The sequence below is a fragment of the Cervus elaphus genome, chromosome 12, assembly GCF_910594005.1.
Source record: "Cervus elaphus chromosome 12, mCerEla1.1, whole genome shotgun sequence".
Classification (NCBI taxonomy): Eukaryota; Metazoa; Chordata; class Mammalia; order Artiodactyla; family Cervidae; genus Cervus; species Cervus elaphus.
In genome coordinates, this window is record NC_057826.1 from 57,740,696 (window position 1) to 57,760,725 (window position 20,030).

Sequence of the window (20,030 nt, forward strand, 5' to 3'; positions counted from 1 at the left end):
GTTGGGCAAGATTATGGATTTACCCAAAAAAAAAAAAAATAAATAAATAAAATAAAATAAATAGGTGTTTAAAACTTTTTTTAGTTTTGCTTTATGATATCTTGTTTCCTGGAAATATAAATGGAAAAAGTACAGTAAATTTTTTAAAAGTCAGAAATTTTATAAAGATTTAAACAACCATTAGTTTGCTTTGTTAATGTTCTTGAAAGAAATCCCAAAGTAGGAGGTTTGGCCAAATAGGACAAGTGGCAACTATTCCGATTAAGTGGTATGTTCCTGCTTTTCAATATTTACTTCTATTTTTAAAATCTAACGTTTTTTATTTTTAAACATAATCTGTAAATTTAAATGTTTGTACCCTATGTTCACTGTTTAAAAAGTTCAAATCTGAATTGATGGAAGATGTTAATTTTGAAGTCACACCAAAATTTTTCTCTATTAGTTTTAGCTAAGTAGACATTTTCTGCCATTTAATAGGTAAAAATCACATGGAATGCTAGAGTACTCTGTTTCACTGAGATTCCAGTTTCTGAACACCAGATAAAATTGGAATGAGGATACTTGTTATTCAGCTTAGTCGCTCAGTCGTGTCCGACTCTTTGCAACCCCAAGGAGTGCAGCATGCCAGGATTCCCTGTCCGTCACCAACTCCCGGAGCCTACTCAAATTCATGTCCGTTGTGTCGGTGATGCCATCCAACCATCTCATCCTCTGTCGTCCCATTCTCTTCCTGCCTTCAATCTTTCCCAGCATCAGGGTCTTTTCCAGTGAGTCAGTTCTTTGCATCAGGTGGCCAAAGTATTGGAGTTTCAGCTTCAACATCAGTCCTTCCAATAAATATTCAAGACTAATTTCCTTTAGGATGGACTGGTTGGCTCTCCTTGCAGTCCAGGGGACTCTCAAGAGTCTTCTCCAACACCACAGTTCAAAAGCTTCAATTATTCGGTGCTCAGCTTTATTTATAGTCCAGCTTTCACATCCATGCATGACTACTGGAAAAACCATAACTTTGACTAGACGGACCTTTGTTGGCAAAACAATGTCTTTGCTTTTTAGTATGCTATCTAGGTTGATTATAGCTTTTCTTCCAAGGAGTAAACGTCTTTTAATTTCATTGCTGCAATCACCATCTGCAGTTATTTTGGAGCCCACGAAAATAAAGTCTCTCACTGTTTCCATTGTTTCCCCATCTATTTGCCATGAAGTGATGGGACCAGATGCCATGATCTTAGTTTTCTGAATGTTGAGTTTTAAGTCAACTTTTTCAACTCTCTTTCACTTTCATCAAGAGGCTCTTTAGTTCTTCTTCACTTTCAGGCATAAGGGTGGTGTCATGTGCATATCTGAGGTTATCGATATTTCTCCCGGCAATCTTGATTCCAGCTTGTGCTTCATCCAGCCCGGCATTTCACATGATGTACTCTGCATAGAAGTTAAACAATCAGGGTGACAATATACAGGCTTGACGTACTCCTTTCCCGATTTGGAACCAGTCTGCGTTGTTCCATGTCAAGTTCTAACTGTTGCTTCTTGACCTGCATACAGATTTCTCAAGAGACAGGTCAGGTGGTCTGGTATTCCCATCTCTTTAAGATTTTTCCACAGTTTGTGATGATCCACACAGTCAAAGGCTTTGGCGTAGTCAGTGAAGCAGAAGTAGATGTTTTTCTGGAATTCTCTTGCTTTTTCGATGACCCAATAGATGAGACTTTGGTGATCACTTAAAAGTGGGTAGGTGTCAACTATACTCCAATTGAAAAAAAGGAAAAGTTAGTGGATAGGGAATTCCCTGGTGGTCCAGTGATTAGATCTCTGTGCCTTCATTGCACATCGCACTGATTCTATCCCTGGTCAGGGAACTAAGATCCCAGAAGCCAGATTTCACCGCCAAAAACAATCAGAAACACAGAGAGGTGGGATGGGGAGGGAGGTAGGTAGGAGGTTAAAGAGGAAGGGGACATACATATACCTATGGCTGATTTATGTTGATATATGGTAGAAACCAAAACAAGATTATAAAGCAATTATCTTCCAATTAAAAAGAAATTATTTAAAAAGAAACACATGGAAGTGAATAGGTAGATATCCAAACCATAATGTAACAAAGGTGATTCTTTACTTTCTTTTCATTGTAATTCAGGGCTTCTTGATAAAATGAAGGATGGACTGGAATCTAGCCTGCTTGTTGAAATTAGCCTGTATAAATAATAAAATTTAGTATATAATGGAAAAGTTTCAGGCAGAGGGGTGAGAACTACTCTAATCGGAGAGTTCAGAGGGAGGAGGAAGGAGAGACAGTTCTTTGTATCCATAAGTGGACAAGCAAAGCCTCCACATCTGGGTGAGCAGGTTTTTACTATAATCTTCAAGAATTGCTCCCTGTTGCTGCCTCTGTTGATAATGGGGAACATGAGATTATTGTCTATTTTGGATTATCTTCACTGATCCCCTTCTGTTTGCAGGCTGTTATATTTAGGGTATATGTAACCATTCATGTGGTACATGTTTTCTCACTTTTACAAGTAAAAGCTAAATTTTCTGTAAAGATTTTTATTCAGATTTTGATTGTTTCAAGACTGTGTCCTTATTTGATTTATCTAGTTCTTTAAAATTGTTAACATTAAATTAGTTAACTGAAATATCAATTAATGTTTACATGAAGGGACTGTTGAAAAGAGTGCTTTCATGATTATGAATAAATTTGGTGTGTCATACTTAAATGTGTGTATAAACCACATCGGTAATGTTTGATTTTTTTTTGAAAAGTATTTTATGACATGACAAAAATATTATTTTGTTTTGGCTTTCAATTGAAAGTTGCTGTATAAAGGGGAAAATGTCTCTTGATTTGTGTGAGAATTTTGTTTGTTTATCTAAGACCTAATTTCTAAGTTTTTCCTTCTTGGTCCTTGTGTGTTATTCTAAGATGACTAAGTTAGAGCTAGGCCTTTCGTGGTGGCACAGTGGTAGAAGAATACACCTACGATACAGAAGGCTCAGGTTTTAAACCTGATGTTGTTTTGCAAAAGAACATTGCAAAACACTATCTAATAAAAATATCTTATGGTGATATCCTAATGAAGAACAGATTTGTTTGTATCTTTCTTGCCTCAAACATATAATACTGCTATTGCATTTATTCTGTGTCAGATATTGTACTAAATGCACTCCATCCTCTTCCTCACAACTTTCCCACCTGAGAGACTTGCAGTAACAGAAACTTGGGGACATAAGAATCTGTTAGAAAAATGGCCAGCAACTGGTGTTACTAAAATGTAGGGAATGTTTAGGGAAGTGGTGGATAAGGAAGCCAAAGTGGTAGATAAGGAATGAATTTATATAGTATGTAATGGATTCAGATGTGATTCAAAAGAGTTAGATTGCCAGGGTTACATTGCCAGTGAATGGCTGAGTCCAGACTTAAATCCAGGGGTGTTAATCCAGACCTCGAGATCTTATACATTATATTGCATTTACATAATACAAATGCACTCATTTATCAACTCCTAAACTCCTTTTACTGAAATAAAACACTGTTTCTATGCAAAATGAAGTTTGATAGTGACAGTGTCATTCTAAGTAGCCCATAATGACCATCATAAAATTCCCATATATAATAAATATTTTATTTTAATATAGCTTTTTCTAGTTAACCCAAATAGATTTTTGGTAGCCAAATTGGAAAATATAAATAAAAAAAGAAGAGAACCAAATTACTTAAAATTTTACTACCCAGACTTAAACATTATGTATATTTCTTGAGACTTTTTTTCTGCGTATATACTTACATAATATCCCTTTTTCACTTAATGTGTCATGAGCATGTTTTCATACCAAAACGTGTTATAACTGTTGTAATATCTATGACTGTACCATAAGTTGTTTGACCATTCTTTCATCAATAAATAGTACTGTAGAGAATATTGTCTGTGCATATCTCAAGAAAGTAAATATTGAAGTGAAATTATGAGTTTTAGGACTTCATGCATTTTTATGGCTTCTGACTTTGTAGAAAGAAACTGCAAGTGTACATTCTCATTAAAGTATTAAGAATATCTAATTCCTCATCTTTAATACATGTTGTAAAGGTTTCCTTCCTTCCTATACATCGAGACACCAAATGTAACATGTTGATCAAGTTATTATCATTTTGTTTTTCAGGAGATGATTTTTCTTTGATTCAGCAAGAGATATTTATGGTTAAAGAATGTAAACACTGCAACATTGTTGCCTACTTCGGGAGCTATCTCAGGTGAAAAACACAAAGCATCTAATCTCTCTGTTTGTACTTCATACTTCTTTGCTCCACATCCCCTCCCTTTCATGTAAATGCTGTTTTGTATTTAAGTTTTAAAAATTTCTTGTCTTAAGTTCTAAAATTTCTCAGATCTTCTTATTGGCTCCTCTGTTATATTAATAATGACAGCTTCATTTATGCATTTTTACCTTATCTGGCAACCTTAATGAAATACAATGAACGATTACAAGTTAAGTGTTTTAGCTTGTAATACCAATCACATTCTAAACTATTTAAGGTGGGAACAGAGCTAAAATTAATATGCTTTTCTGTATCCAGAAGAAAAACTGTCAGGACAATCTCCTGTTGTAATCTATCCTAAACCTTGCTATGCTGAAGAGTGGCGATCTTCAAAGTATGTCAGTGGTCGAGAATTACTAGCTAATATAATTTTCTTTCTCTTTCATATTTAGTCGGGAAAAACTGTGGATTTGTATGGAATACTGTGGTGGCGGATCACTTCAAGATATTTACCATGGTACTGTTGATTTCTCTCTGTGTTTTAAAACTTTTACTTTAATGATTGTTATTTTATGTTTCTAGTTAACAAGGGATACCAACACGTAGATGTACTATTTTACATTCTGTCGTGCTCTGGAGTATTGCATAAAAGAAGTCTAGATTTTATATTTTGTTGGTATTCAGTTAAATTGCTGGAGCCTGATGAAGAAATCCAAGAGTACTTGAAGACTCTAGATTTTACTTTTCAGATGTAGTCTCTAGGAAATCTTAAGTAGTATATAGGGAAGTATTTTATCTACAAACAAAACTGCCTAAACTTCCTTGTAAATTAGAATTGAAATGCAAAAGATGACTCTCACATAAAGCCAATTATCTGTCTATGTCTTAATGATAATGTGCTCACTGAGAAAACAATTTAATTATTGCTATAATATTTTGTATTAAAATATGTAATTTTAAGAATTTGGAATATTTTATTTGTTGTTTAGTTGCAAGTCGTGTCTGACTCTTTTGTGACCCTGTAGACTGTAGCCTTCCAGACTCTTCTATCCTTGGGATTTCCCAGACAAGAATATTGGAGTGGGTTGCCATTTCATTATGTTAATTTAGTCAACTTTCTGAATTGAATTGAATTTTCCTTTACATTATTATACTATAATGACTGTTCTCTTTTATTTTACCCCTAATGTTGATTTTTTAAAAATTACTGGTGGGAAACGGCTCTGTGTCACTCAGTTTAAAATTCTTTTCTGTGAATTTATGAAGAATTATGATCTTTTATATGAAGACTTTTTATCTAATAGTTATAATTTTTATCCACATTTTCACAGAATGAGAACTCAGGATTATGGATTAATAAAACTATGCAGCAGACCTTTTTTTTTTTTTTACTACTTCCCCTTTTAAGCTGAAATAATGGTTTTGAGACTTTTATTTCTTTGTGAAATTTCTTTTTTCCATTATTAAACCTGCTATTTATTGAATTAAATTGAATCTAAAAAGTATTCATCCCTGTAAATAATATATTAGATAGCATAGTAATCAAGAACAACTATACCTATAATAACTTTTAATGAAATTGTTTCCCTTCTTTTACTACTATTTCATCAAGTTACTAAGAATCAAAATTTTATGTTCCTAAAAGTAGGTATAGAGAACCAGTGATTAAAATATGTTGTAAAATATTTTAAGTAAAGATTGCATGAAAGTATCTGATTTTGACCTCACTGTCAGCAAATGCCACCCCCGACTTCAAATATTTTCTCATGGTATTGGAAGGCCTTATTTCCAAAGCACCTAGTTAGGTACTTGCAGAAGGATTTTATATTTCTTAGGGAAAGATCTGGTTGTCACAAGTGACCTGATTACTTTTTGGATTCTTAGGTAAGGTATTGGATCAAGGTCCTTGTTTTGATGGATATAGTGAAGAATAATGCTAAGGGAATAACATCATGACTTTTTTTTTTAAAAAAGTATATGATGCCTTTTCAACAATCGATTTCTCTTTATGGTCCTTTAACATGTATGAAAGTGTGAAAGTGTTAGTTGTTCAGTCGTGTCGGACTCTTTGCAACCCCGTGAACTGTAACCTGCCAGGCTCCTGTGTCCATGGAATTCTCTAGGCAAGAATACTAGAATGGGTTGCCATTCCCTTCTCCAGGGTATCTTCCCACCCCAGGGACCGAACCCAGGTCTCTGCATTGCAGGCACATTCTTTACTGTCTGAGCCACCAGAGAAGCCCTTGACATGTGTATATAACTGTAATTATATATGTTTTTCTCATTTGGGGGCTTTATTTATTTATTTATCTTTAGTTGTTCAGGATTGAGATCATGTCCATTGCTTTGCATAGAACATCTTGTGATATCTGGTACTGTGCTTTGCTCATAATGGGGGCTTAATAGTTTCACTGACCAAAGTCATTACGAAGCAAACCTTCCATTTTTAAATTGCATTGAAAAATTTTCTACTTTACTTTTGTTTCCTGATTCTAAGAATAATATATGCTCATGGTAAGTCACCCAGAGAGAGAGAGAGAGAAAGAGAAGTTTTATAATTGCTTGTCATTGTTAAAGTGTTTTTAGTCTGTTGTGTTCAAATGTATAATGATGTGATCTCTTTTTTTTATTTCTAGTTACTGGACCATTATCAGAACTGCAAATAGCCTATGTATGCAGAGAAACTTTACAGGTACTATATTTGCTTATGTAGATAGAAATGCAGTTCTAATTTCACAGTTGAAAACAGTAAAATGGTGATCTGCCCAAAAGAGAAAGAGTAAACCAAATTTTTCTGTTAACTTCTCATACTGTAATTCTGTAAGCCTAGTTATTTCTTTTGTGAATGAGTCCCAGAAATTCATTTAAGCTAATAGTAGTACACACCGGGGTGTTGTTTGGTATTCTGCTTTGTAGTGCTTGTCCCTCAATTGCTGCAAAGCTAAGGAAAGTCGAAAGTCATAGGTGTGAACTGGTTTACATGAATGAATCATCAGACCTCTCAATTATAACAAGTCCAAGTTTTCCCTTCAAGTTTTATGGCCGCAAAAGGATTCTTTTTGCTTAAGACATGAGGTCTTTTACTGTTTCTCCCAAAATGAGAATAAAGTTTCATAACAACAACCCAGAATGTTATCTGGAAACCTTTGATCTATGTTATATTAATAGATACTATTAATATCAGAATCCCTTTTTATAAGCTCAGTAAACATTGTATTAAGTAGAGATTTCTTTCCTTCTTTATTTCAGACCCTGTGAGAGCTTGTAGTATGTTAAAATAGGTTATGAGTCTTCAGTAGGTATACAGAGTATACAATTTTTTTTCCAGTTTATTTTTTTAGTTCCTTGAAAGATTACTCATTGAAAAAATTAGCAGCTAATTTTGTTCACATGCTTTAAGGCATCTAATTTAGGAAGCAGGATGAAGAAGTAGTGGTTGTGTTATTTATTTTTTCAGTTCACAACTGATACTTATTAATTGATGCTTCTGTCTCTACATTTCCTAGATTGTGTAGTTTGTTTAGAAGAGAAATTGATATTCTATATGTTATTCTTCCATATTTTAGAAATTGGGAATTTAACCTAAATTAAGGGAAAACTCTAGTCATTTCTGAAAGAGTTGGTTTCCACATGCTTTAAAATTTTATTGTTAGATATATGAAAGTAAATTTATATATATACATAATTTACATATATTTCTATAACAGTCACATTAAAAATCTGCTTTTTTATATTCACATAAAATGCTAATCATGCACTCATAGCAGAGAATTGTTGACAGATTAGTGTTGTTAATATTTTAATTTCCAAAGTTCCTTGCTTCTTTAAGTAACGGACAGAGTATTAAATGAAAGTAGAAAGCAAAACAAAAATTTGCATTTGCATTCTGGCCCTGGTATATGACCATTATCTCGTCTGTGGTTTTAGTTCCCCAAGTATAAAATGAGGCTGTGGAAGAGATGACCTCCAAGATACTAGTTTGAATTTTAATTGTGTTACGCTGACAAAATTCCTCATCTAGTGTCTGTTGACAGGTGACTGGGTAAAGAGGCATGATTTAGGTAATTCAACAATATATAAAAAGATAATACATCATAGACAAGTGGGGTTTATCATAGAAGGCAGTGTTGATTTAACATTCAAAATCATTTCAAGTAAATGATTGCATTAGCAAACAAAAAGAGAAGCAAAACCATGGGATCATCTAAATAGACACAGAAAAAGCATTAGCTAAATCCAGTGCTCATTTCTGATAAAAATTCTTAGCATATTTCAAATACAAAGAAACTAACTCAGCCTGATAAAGAGCATCTATGAAAAACCTACAACTAAATCATACTTAATGGTAAAGATTAGATGCTTTTCCCACCAAGGTCAGTCAAACCAGGTAAAGATGTCTGCTCTCACCACTTCTTTTTAACAGTTTCTAGATGCTTGGCCAGGACAAAAAGCAAAAGCAGTGAAATAAAAGGCACTTGGACTAGAAAGTAAGAATTCAAGCTGTCTCTGTTTACAGACTGCATAACTACATCTTTGGAGAAAATGGAATAGAGTCAACAAAGTAGCTAGTAGAACTAATGAGTGTGATTAGGGAGTTTGCAAGACTCGTGATCAATATACAGAATCAGTTGGATTTCCATAGACTAGCAACAATACAATTTATAATAACTAAAATATGACATTCGTTGGGATATATGTAACAAAGAGGCATAAACACCTGTATACTAAAAACTATAAAATGACTTAGAGAAGTTAAAGAAGACCTACGTAAACTGAGAACTTCGCCTTCTGCAGTATTCTTGTATTCACGGGTCAGAACATTTCTGTGCAATTAAGATACCATTTCTTCCCAAACTGACTATAGATTCAATGCAATTGCAATCAAAAGCAAAGGTTTTTTTTTCCCCTCTAGAAATTGATGAGCTGATTCTAAAATTTCTACAGAAACACAAAGGACCTGGAATAGTCGAAACAACTGTGAAAAAGAACAGAAAAATTTGAGGACCAACAGTAGCAATTTCAAGACCTATAAAACTACATACACTAAGTGAAACATAGTAGTAAGCAGTGGCATAAGAGTAGATGATGCCAAAAGATAATAGAAATCTAGAAAGACTAGAAATAATTCCACACGTATATGGCCACTGATTTTTGACAAACGTGAAGCTGCTGCTGCTGCTAAATCAATTCAGTCGTGTCCAACTCTGTGCGATCCCACAGACGGCAGCCCACCAGGATCCCCTGCCCCTGGATTCTCCAGGCAAGAACACTGGAGTGGGTTGCCATTTCCTTCTCCAATGTAGGAAAGTGAAAAGTGAAAGTGAAGTCGCTCAGTTGTGTCCAACTCTTAGCGACCCCACGGACTGCAGCCTACCAGGTACCTCCAGCCATGGGATTTTCCAGGCAAGAGTACTGGAGTGGGTTGCCATTGCCTTCTCTGACAAAGGTGAAGAGAATTCAGAAGAGGAGGGATAGGTTTTTCACTAAACGGTTATGAAATAATTGAACTATGCTTAGTTGCTCAGTCATGTCTGACTCTTTGTGACCCTGTAGACCGTAGCCTACCAGGCTCTTCTGTCCATGGGGATTCTGCAGGCAAGAATACTGAAGTGGGTTGCTATGCCCTCCTCCAGGGGATCTTCCCAATCCAGGAATTGAACCCAAGTCAAACACAAGTCAAACTTTGAACCACATTTTGTGACATATGTAAAAATTAACACTAATCACTTAGGTCTAAATATAAAACCTCAAACTAGAACTTACAGAAAAAAACATAGAAGAAAATTTTGCGATCTTGAGTTAATAAAAGCCTTTTCAGACATGAAAGACATGGTCCATAAAAGAAAAATTTGACAAATTTGACTTGGTTAAAATTTAAAACTTCTGCTTTTCCAGACATACTATTAAGAGAATAAAAAGACAAACTACAGGCCCAAAAAAGGTATTTGCAAAGTGTAAATCTGATAAAGGGCTTGTCTCAAGAGTATATAAAGAACTCTTAAAACTAAATCAATAATAGGAAAAGCACCAATTAAACAAATGGACAAAAGATTTGAACAGATGTTTCACCAAAAGCTATAGATGGCAAGTAAGGATATGAAAAATATGCTCGATATCATTAGTTATTAGAAAAATGTGAATTAAAACCACAATGAGATACCACTACACACCAGTTAGAATGGCTAAAATTAAAAGGACTGACCCTCATAAAGCTGGTGAGTATGTGAGTTAATTGGAACTCTTACACACTGCTAGTTTCAATGCAAAATTGTGCAGCTGCTTTGGAAAACCGTTTGGCGATTGCCTAGAAATTTAAACTTGTACCATCATATGACCCAGTCATATCTAAGTTATTTACCCAAGAGGGAAAAATCATACAAATACTTGACATAAATCTTTAGAGTGGGTTTCTATATAATAAGCAAAAGCTGGAAACAACTCACAACCCAAATATCTATCAACAGGTGAATAAATAAATTCTGTAATAACTGTATGGTGGAATGCTCAGTAATAAAAAAATGAGATATTGATAACACACTAACAAGGACTATCAAATTAATATTGTGAATTAAAGAAGATAAAAGAATATTCTGTATGATTGCATTTACATAAAACTCTAGAAAACTTTAAAATTATCTATAGCGACAAAGTATATCAGTGTTTATATATGGGAGGAACTTTTGGGAGTGATGAGTATGTTCATTATCTTGACTGTGGTGATGATGTTACAGTAAAGTATTTCTTGTTTTTGTCAGAAAATGAATTCAAAAATTTTAAATTTAGTAAACATTGATTAGTAAAAAGAAGCACATCTAGGTTTTTCCCCTCAAAAAAAGAACATTCTGGTTTTTCTTTTTCAGTAAGAATTTAAGTAGAAATTTAGGTGTGAAGTTTGCAGTTTTGCTAATATATACTTTTTTTTTTAAACTTCAGGGTCTTGCCTATTTGCATACTAAAGGCAAAATGCATAGAGATATCAAAGTAAGTCTGTTTAACTTAATTTAAACTCAATATGTGTAAGACTCACAGGCACAGGGAACAGATTTGTGGTTTTCAAGGGAAAGGTGGATGGGGGGAGGAAGGACTGGAAGTTTGGGATTAGCAGGTATAAGCTCTTATATATACAGTGGATAAACAATAGGTCCATACAGTACAGTGAATTCTTGATAAACCATAATGGAAAAGAATATTCTTTTAAAATGTCTGCATGTGTATTATTCAGTCACTTTGCTGTATAGCAGAGATTGGTACAACATTGTAAATCAACTGTACTTCAATAAAAAATAATAATAAATTTTAAATTGATAATTTTATTGAAAGGAATTTTATGATACTAATTTAATAGCATTTATATTTTTGCTTTAGGGTGCAAATATTTTATTGACAGATCATGGTGATGTAAAATTAGGTATGTTATTTAAAATTCCTAAAAATTATTTTCCAGAAAAATTTTAATAAAAATTTAAATGGGAATTAACATTGTATAAATTTAATATTCATATGTATTAAGAGCCACAATAATGTTCACCTTTATTTATTTATTTTTTTAATGTTCACCTTTTAGCCCAGTAATTTTACTAATCCTGAGATTCAGTTTAAGGAAATTAATCCTAAAGATAGAAAATCGGTATTTGCTAAAGTATTAATCATAACTGTTTATAATAGGAACAAATGGAAACACAGGTCTAGCAGTAGAAAAACTGTTCAGCTGTGATAAATCAGCTTATGGAACATTATTCAGTCATTAAAATTAATAGTTAAAAAAAATAAGAGTTAAATTGCCTAGTGTGTTAAATGACAAAAATAAACTATATGAGTCTTTAGTTTTTTCAACCATGTTTAACAACAATAAAAGAAGTTTATCTACAGATAAAGGAACTTTTAAAAATAGCAATGAAATACTAACCTAGTTGTGTTAGAGTAAAAGGAATCCAGGTGGATGGTTTTTTCCCAATTTAAGTTACTTGTAATGAAAAGTTTTTTAATAACTTTGTTCTTAATAAAGTATGTTTTCATTCTAATAAAGTGCCAATAAGTTATTTTCTTATAATGATTATGTTTTGCTAAATGGGAAGGGATTTAGGTATTCAATTTATATTTATATTCAGTTTATATACATTTCTCTAAGTATTGCTATCTGAATTATTAATAATGATGTCTCTGAGGATGAAATTTAGAAATGTTGGTGGTTTTATTGAAAACTAAAATTTTCTGTTCTGTTTTTACCCCATCAGCTGACTTTGGTGTAGCTGCAAAAATAACAGCTACTATTGCAAAGAGAAAATCTTTCATTGGCACCCCTTATTGGTAAGATATTATTATGATTGAATTTTGTCCTTTTCATCTCTTTAAGATTAGTGAACAACATTGATGCTTAGTAATACAATTTGTACTTGACTGAAGCCTGGAGACATTCAGGTTCCTTGACACTATCATAGATCTGATGGGTTACAGAACTTTGATACTCATTTTCCTTGTCCAGCTTTTCCTGTGTTAAAGTGCCAGTAATTCCTCCTGTCCCTGGGATGCTGTGTTGGGAGGCCTCATAGGTGTGAAATTTTCAAAAGAAAATTGTGTTATAATCTCATGTCATTTTATTGCCCTTTCTTTTGATATTGCATCTGTTTTAATCTAGGATTTCATTTGCTTGTTGTTAAAATTCATGCATCCTATCCTATCATTAGTTTTTACCAGCCTGCTTCTACTACATCCTACCAGTTACTGACAAAATAATCTTCTAAAACACTGCTTTCATTATATCCTTAAACACACTTAAGTTGAGAGATACTGTGTCATATAAAGTTTCTGTAACCTAAGTGCACATAAAAGTGACTTCTACCTTGTGAATATTCAGTATAAATATAAATTAATTTAAAAATAATAAACACTCAAAAATCGTAAGTAATATCATCTATGCTTTATAACTTTAGATGCCATTTTCATATACCACTGTCTGGTGGCTCAGATGGTAGAGAATCTGACTGCAATGTAGGAGACCTGGGTTCAATCCTTGGGTTGTGAAGATCCCCTGGAGGTGGTCATGGCAACCCACTCCAGTATTCTTGCCTGGAGAAACCCCATGGACGGAGGAGCCCAGTGTGCTACTGTCCCTGAGGTCACAAAGAGTTGTACACACTAAGTGATTAAGTACACAGAGCAACCCCCAAACAGATAACTCCAACTCAGCTACTCAGATGACCCTCAGTCCTGTGTATTTTCAACAGTTGTTTGGTAATAGCACTACTTCAGTATCCACAGATATTTTATTCTCAGTCTCTTCAGTCAGCCCCTTGATTCTATCCTCCCTGCCACTGCCTTTGAAAAGTCCTTTTTTTCCCCCTCGTATTTTTCAGATGGTCTCAATTCATCTGCCTGATTGTGGTTTCACCTCCTGTCACACCATCCTTCATGTTGCCATGAGTTTTATATCATAATTACATTTTCCATTTTCACAGTAAAGTCCAATCTTTCTCATATAATCAGTAGACCATGCATTATCTAGCCTCTCTCTTTGAGGTTTATTTTCCAAATACTTTCTAGACCCTCTCAAACTGTGATGAATGACTTTTTTTTTTCATATTTTGTCTACCACAGACTGATACTTTTATCAAATAAATTTAAAACAAATTGCTAAAAAAAAATGACCATTTATCTGGATAAGAATACTTAACTTTCAGTTTCTGTACTTATCGGAAACTGATAGCAAACTGCCTATGGCCCTGTGTCTACCTATAGATCATACATTGAGTAGCACTGTCCTGTCACCTCTCTATGTGTTCCATGCTGTCCTGTTTCCCTGTATTCATACTTGTTTCCTCTGACTAAAATAGTCCAGGTTCCTCAACCCCGCTCAGCTCCCTGCTAATTTATTCTGTGAGTCTCACCTCCTTTGAGGAACTTTCCTCTGACCTTCACAGAGATTTAGGTGGTCTTTTTGTTTTCCCATGTTATAAAACGGGATTCGCAAGATTTTGAGAACCAAAGTTTTAGAAGCGTGTGTATGTGTGTATATGTGGTCTTTATTAGGTTTTTTTTCTGTTAATAATAAAGTTTCTTCTTTTCTAGTAAATGCCTCTCAGCCTCTTTCCCTCCAAGAAGTCTAGTGAATATAACAAAAGAACAAATTTCATATAATTTTTTAAAAACAAAAATGTTATATTCATTGATTCCTTCTAGGATGGCCCCGGAAGTTGCAGCAGTAGAAAAGAATGGTGGCTACAACCAACTCTGTGATATCTGGGCAGTAGGAATCACAGCAATTGAACTTGGAGAACTTCAACCACCTATGTTTGATCTTCATCCCATGAGGTGTTCTCAGTATTTACAATTACACAGTTAGTAGTAAGGTCTTCAGGGAGAGTGAAGTACTGACAACTTGGCTATTCCAAGCTCATTTTAAAGTATATTGAAATAATTTAAGTATTCTGAGAGACTTAGGAATAATCTTGTCTAAAACCTGATCTGTTGCTCTTTCTAACACAACATAGAATCTGTCTGAAACTTTTCCTTAAAACAAATTTCCTTTAATAAACATACTAGGGCTCTTTCCCATCTTGCAAGATGGCGGGTGAAAAGGCTGAGAAGCCAGATACTAAGGAGAAAAAACCTAAAGCCAAGAAGGCTGATGCTGGCAACAAGGCTAAAAAGGTGAAAATGGTGAAGAAAGTTAAGAAGGAGAAGCCCCACTGCAGCCGAAACCCTGTCCTAGTCAGAGGAATTGGCAGATATTCCCGATCAGCCGTGTACTCCAGAAAGGCCTTGTACAAGAGAAAGTATTCAGCAGCTAAATCCAGGGTCAAAAAGAAAAAGAAGGTTCGGGTTCTTGCCACTGTCACAAAACCAGTTGGTGGCGACAAGAATGGTGGTACCCGGGTGGTCAAACTCCGCAAAATGCCTAGGTATCACCCTACTGAAGACGTGCCTCGGAAACTGTTGAGTCACGGCAAGAAACTGTTCAGTAAGCACGTGAGGAAGCTGCGCGCCAGCATCACTCCTGGGGCCGTTCTGATCATCCTCACGGGGCGCCACAGAGGCAAGAGGGTCGTTTTCCTGAAGCAGCTGGGCAGTGGCTTGCTACTTGTGACTGGGCCTCTATCCCTCAATCGAGTTCCTATGCGTAGAACACACCAGAAATTTGTCATTGCCACCTCCACCAAAATCTATATCAGTGGTGTGAAAATCCCAGAACATCACTGACACTTACTTGAAGAAGAAGAAGCTGCATAAGCCGAGACACCAGGAGAGTGAGATCTTCGACACAGAGAGAGAGAAATACGAAATCACAGAGCAGTGCAAGGTTGATCAGAAAGCTGTGGACTCACAAATGCTGCGAAGAATCAAAGCTGTCCCTCAGCTCCAGGGCTACCTCCGCTCTGTGTTTGCTCTCACAAATGGAATTTACCCTCACAAAGTAGCATTCTGAACTTCTTGCAAAGAACCTAATTAAATAACTTGTCCATTTAAAATAAATTAATAAATAAACATACTAGGATATAGCAGTTATCATTTTAAGTTTTAAGTCTTTTTTATTCTTCCATTGATTAAAAACATTTCTTTTTTTGTCCTAAGTAGAACTATAAACAAATGATAGAATGCAGATGAGTTTTTAATTTCTGTTCTCATTTGATTTTGTTTCTTTTTACTTTCTCTAGGAATGATGAAGAGGTAGATGCTTACTATAATCATTTATATTTTAGAGTATATTATCTTAGAAAAAATAATTGAGAGACTGTGAAGGGGTTTTTAATATTTTGAAGGAAAAGATAAATTGGGCCAAAATCTAAATTTTTAATGTAAATAGTATAAAGTTAAAAAGAAAATCAGCAGAATAGGGGAAAGTATTCTCCCAACATATAATATTAATTATTGATATTTATTACATAGGTAACTCATTCAAAGACTCTAAGAGCAAAAGATAAATTGTTTATGAGCAAGTATCAGATACGAAAGAAACATGGAAAACTAACCTCACAAGTACCTAAAGATATATGTTAGTTCAGGATGGGAACACATGTACACCCATGGCTGATTCATGTGAATGTATGGCAAAAACCACCACAATATTGTAAAGTAATTAGCCTCCAATTAAAAAGATTATTATTATAATAATAACAACACCAAAAAAAAAGATATAAGTTAAAAGATAACTGCTTTTAGCTGGAATGCTGACAAGACCTTTAGGAAAATAATTTGAATGTTATGAACAGTACAAATGTTGCATTGATTCTACACTTGTGAAAATTATACTTGGGAAATAATTCAGGGAAAGTCTAAGAATCTGCTTCAGGCTTGCAGGGGGAATATCTAAATGTGCAGTCATAAGGGCAGCTAATACCATATATGTAAACCAAAGCAGCATGGGAAATTGATTATCAGGGAAAAAAGCAGAACATAGTGTTACCTATTATAGTAATTTAGTAATTGGTTCCTATTAAGATAAAGACTGAAAAGAAAAGCAGAAAATTTTAAATAATGTCTTAGGGTGAGAGGAATATAGACTTTTTTCTTTTCAATTTTCTTTTATATATGAATCATTTAATTTTTAGAAAGAAAAGATATTTGGTATTTAATAAAAAAGACTAAGGAGTTTGCTAGAAAACATTGGAGTTTTGTAGGAAATATTGAAATAAAACTTCCTTTTAAAATCCTTCATTCTGTTTAGTTCTTTGGCCCATTTTTTGATTGGGTCATTTATTTTTCTGGAATTGAGCTGCAGGAGTTGCTTGTATATTTTTGAGATTACTCCTTTGTCTGTTTCTTCATTTGCTATTATTTTCTCCCAATCTGAGGGCTGTCTTTTCACCTTACTTATAGTTTCCTTTGTAGTGCAAAAGCTTTTAAGTTTCATTAGGTCCCATTTGTTTAGTTTTGCTTTTATTTCCAATATTCTGGAAATAAAAACCACAATGAGGTACCATTACACGCCAGTCAGGATGGCTGCTATCCAAAAGTCTACAAGCAATAAATGCTGGAGAGGGTGTGGAGAAAAGGGAACCCTCTTACACTGTTGGTGGGAATGCAAACTAGTACAGCTGCTATGGAAAACAGTGTGGAGATTTCTTAAAAAACTGGAAATAGAACTGCCACATGACCCAGCAATCCCACTCCTGGGCATACACACAGAGGAAACCAGATCTGAAAGAGACACGTGCACCCCAATGTTCATCGCAGCACTGTTTATAATAGCCAGGACATGGAAGCAACCTAGATGCCCATCAGCAGATGAATGGATAAGGAAGCTGTGGTACATATACACCATGGAATATTACTCAGCCGTTAAAAAGAATTCATTTGAATCAGTCCTAATGAGATGGATGAAACTGGAGCCCCTTATACAGAGTGAAGTAAGCCAGAAAGATAAAGAACATTACAGCATACTAACACATATATATGGAATTTAGAAAGATGGTAACAATAACCCTATATGCAAAACAGAAAAAGAGACACAGAAATACAGAACAGACTTTTGAACTCTGTGGGAGAATGTGAGGGTGGGATGTTTCAAAAGAACAGCATGTATACTATCTATGGTGAAACAGATCACCAGCCCAGGTGGGATGCATGAGACAAGTGCTCGGGCCTGGTGCACTGGGAAGACCCAGAGGAATCGGGTGGAGAGGGAGGTGGGAGGGGGGATCGGGATGGGGAATAAGTGTAAATCTATGGCTGATTCATATCAATGTATGACAAAACCCACTGAAATGTTGTGAAGTAATTAGCCTCCAACTAATAAAAAAATTAAAAAATAAAAAAAAAAATTAAAAAAAAAAAAAAAAAAAAGAACAGCATGTATACTATCTATGGTGAAACAGATCACTAGCCCAGGTGGGATGCATGAGACAAGTGCTCGGGCCTGGTGCACTGGGAAGACCCAGAGGAATCGGGTGGAGAGGGAGGTGGGAGGGGGGATCGGGATGGGGAATACGTGTAAATCTATGGCTGATTCATATCAATGTATGACAAAACCCACTGAAATGTTGTGAAGTAATTAGCCTCCAACTAATAGAAAAAATAAAATAAAATGAAGTGCTACAAGAAAATAAAATAAAATAAAACCCTTCATTCTTCTACCCCATAGTCCATTAAAAAGATTGGTCAAAGGTTAATTTATGGAGAAGGAAAGTCCTCTTGCAGGCTGATTTCTATATCATTCAAAAGGGGAAACAGACAAAGAAGTGGATATAATTTGCCTATTCACCCAAAATAATTGTAGAGGCTAAACATACAACCTAATGTTAGAGTAGTATATCATCTCCGTGTGTTAACACAATGATACACAAGTGTTACGCTCAAGATATAATACTAGTTATATATGTAAGAGTATGGTAGTAAAAACCTTCTCAAATGTTTAGTTGCTTTGCCTTGTAAATAAGAGCTTGTTGGAAATTTAAATATCTTCTCTAGAGCCAGGAGAAATTTTCCATAAGGTATCCAAAATATAAAACATTAATTTCCATATTCTATATCAGTTATCTTGAGTACCTACATATGTAATAATCTTGAGTAAATTCATTGCAGACTTGATTCTGATTATTGTATGTAATAATAAAAGTGTTTTTTATTGCTCTTTAACTGAAATTTTTATTCCAGGGCCCTCTTCTTAATGTCAAAAAGTAATTTTCAGCCTCCAAAACTAAAGGACAAAACAAAATGGTGAGTTATATAGATTTATAGAATTTTATGGCTGAAAGAGACAGAGGTTTAATTCCCTTATTTTAAAGTTGGTAAAGCTGAAGCTCAGAGCATTAAACAGTTTCCCTAAAGTTACACATCTAATTTACTTGCAGGGCTATGGCAAGGATCTAAGTTTATTTCCTGGCCAGTATTTCATTACAATGTACTGCTTTGGCAGCTTGAATAGGAGATGTAGTGAGGAGATGATTTAAAATGAATACATTAAGATTTTAGAGACTCATTTTGCCTGTATTCCTTTACTTCCACTAATGACATGTTGACTTTCATGAGAAGTAATAGGACACGGTTTCCCAAATGTAGTGACACTTGAAATCAATCACCATTGGCTTTTCTCTACCTATTTTCCCTTATCTTCAAACGATTATTACTCATTTGCATCCTAATGTTTTCTCATACAAAGTAAAACAGTTTGCCTATTCTTACAGTCCATAAGGATGTCTTCAATTAGATGATAAAAATTGAAAATTATTTTTCTGGTAATGTCTTCCTATACATTTAATAAGAGAAACTTATTGTACAAATAAAAGTTTCCAAATTCTTAAATTTAGTGATTCTTTATCTATTATACATGGATCTCTTAGGAAATCTTGGGAGATATATGAGCCCCTGGAATTCTTTATGTGTATTCATTTTTTTCTGGAGAGAAAATCCATATGTTATTTCAGATTCTAAAAAGCCTGTCCCCAAAACAAGTTCTAAACTACTTTTTTAATGTTTCATTGGCCTGCCTGTGCATAGTATTATTTAGGAGCCAGGCTATTCTGAGGATAGTACCAGGAATGAAAGGCAAATCACACTGTAGAAGTTAAGGAGTTTATATCCTACTGCTAGCTGTATTCCTTTGTACTGACACTGTTTTTTTTTTTCTCTTGTTCCTTGTAAGCCTAAGTTCCTAAGCAACTAGAGTTGGAGGACTTTATGGCAGGAATGACTGAATATTCATTCAAGGATGAATGACTGTTAGCTAAAATAGCTATATTCATAGTGAGATTCCAGAACAGTTATTACCATTGAAGTACCTTTGCCAGTCTCAGGTACTCTCACTCCATGATATGAGGACCTCAAGCTACCAATGTAA

General features: G+C 34.5%; 1 protein-coding gene and 1 pseudogene across 4 annotated transcripts in view; both read left to right on the top strand.

The window, feature by feature from the left end:
- MAP4K5 (mitogen-activated protein kinase kinase kinase kinase 5) overlaps window positions 1-20,030 on the top strand; it is a 115,709-nt gene that overhangs the window by 40,974 nt on the left and 54,705 nt on the right. For all 4 annotated transcript variants that reach the window (XM_043918997.1, XM_043918995.1, XM_043918999.1 and 1 more), the window contains exons 4-11: window positions 4,162-4,252; window positions 4,711-4,775; window positions 6,895-6,950; window positions 11,192-11,239; window positions 11,624-11,666; window positions 12,493-12,565; window positions 14,435-14,566; window positions 18,848-18,910. In XM_043918997.1, the coding sequence (XP_043774932.1) occupies window positions 4,162-4,252; window positions 4,711-4,775; window positions 6,895-6,950; window positions 11,192-11,239; window positions 11,624-11,666; window positions 12,493-12,565; window positions 14,435-14,566; window positions 18,848-18,910 (571 nt within the window). The remainder of the gene's footprint in view (window positions 1-4,161; window positions 4,253-4,710; window positions 4,776-6,894; window positions 6,951-11,191; window positions 11,240-11,623; window positions 11,667-12,492; window positions 12,566-14,434; window positions 14,567-18,847; window positions 18,911-20,030) is intronic.
- Window positions 14,576-16,990, top strand: LOC122704387 (annotated as a pseudogene).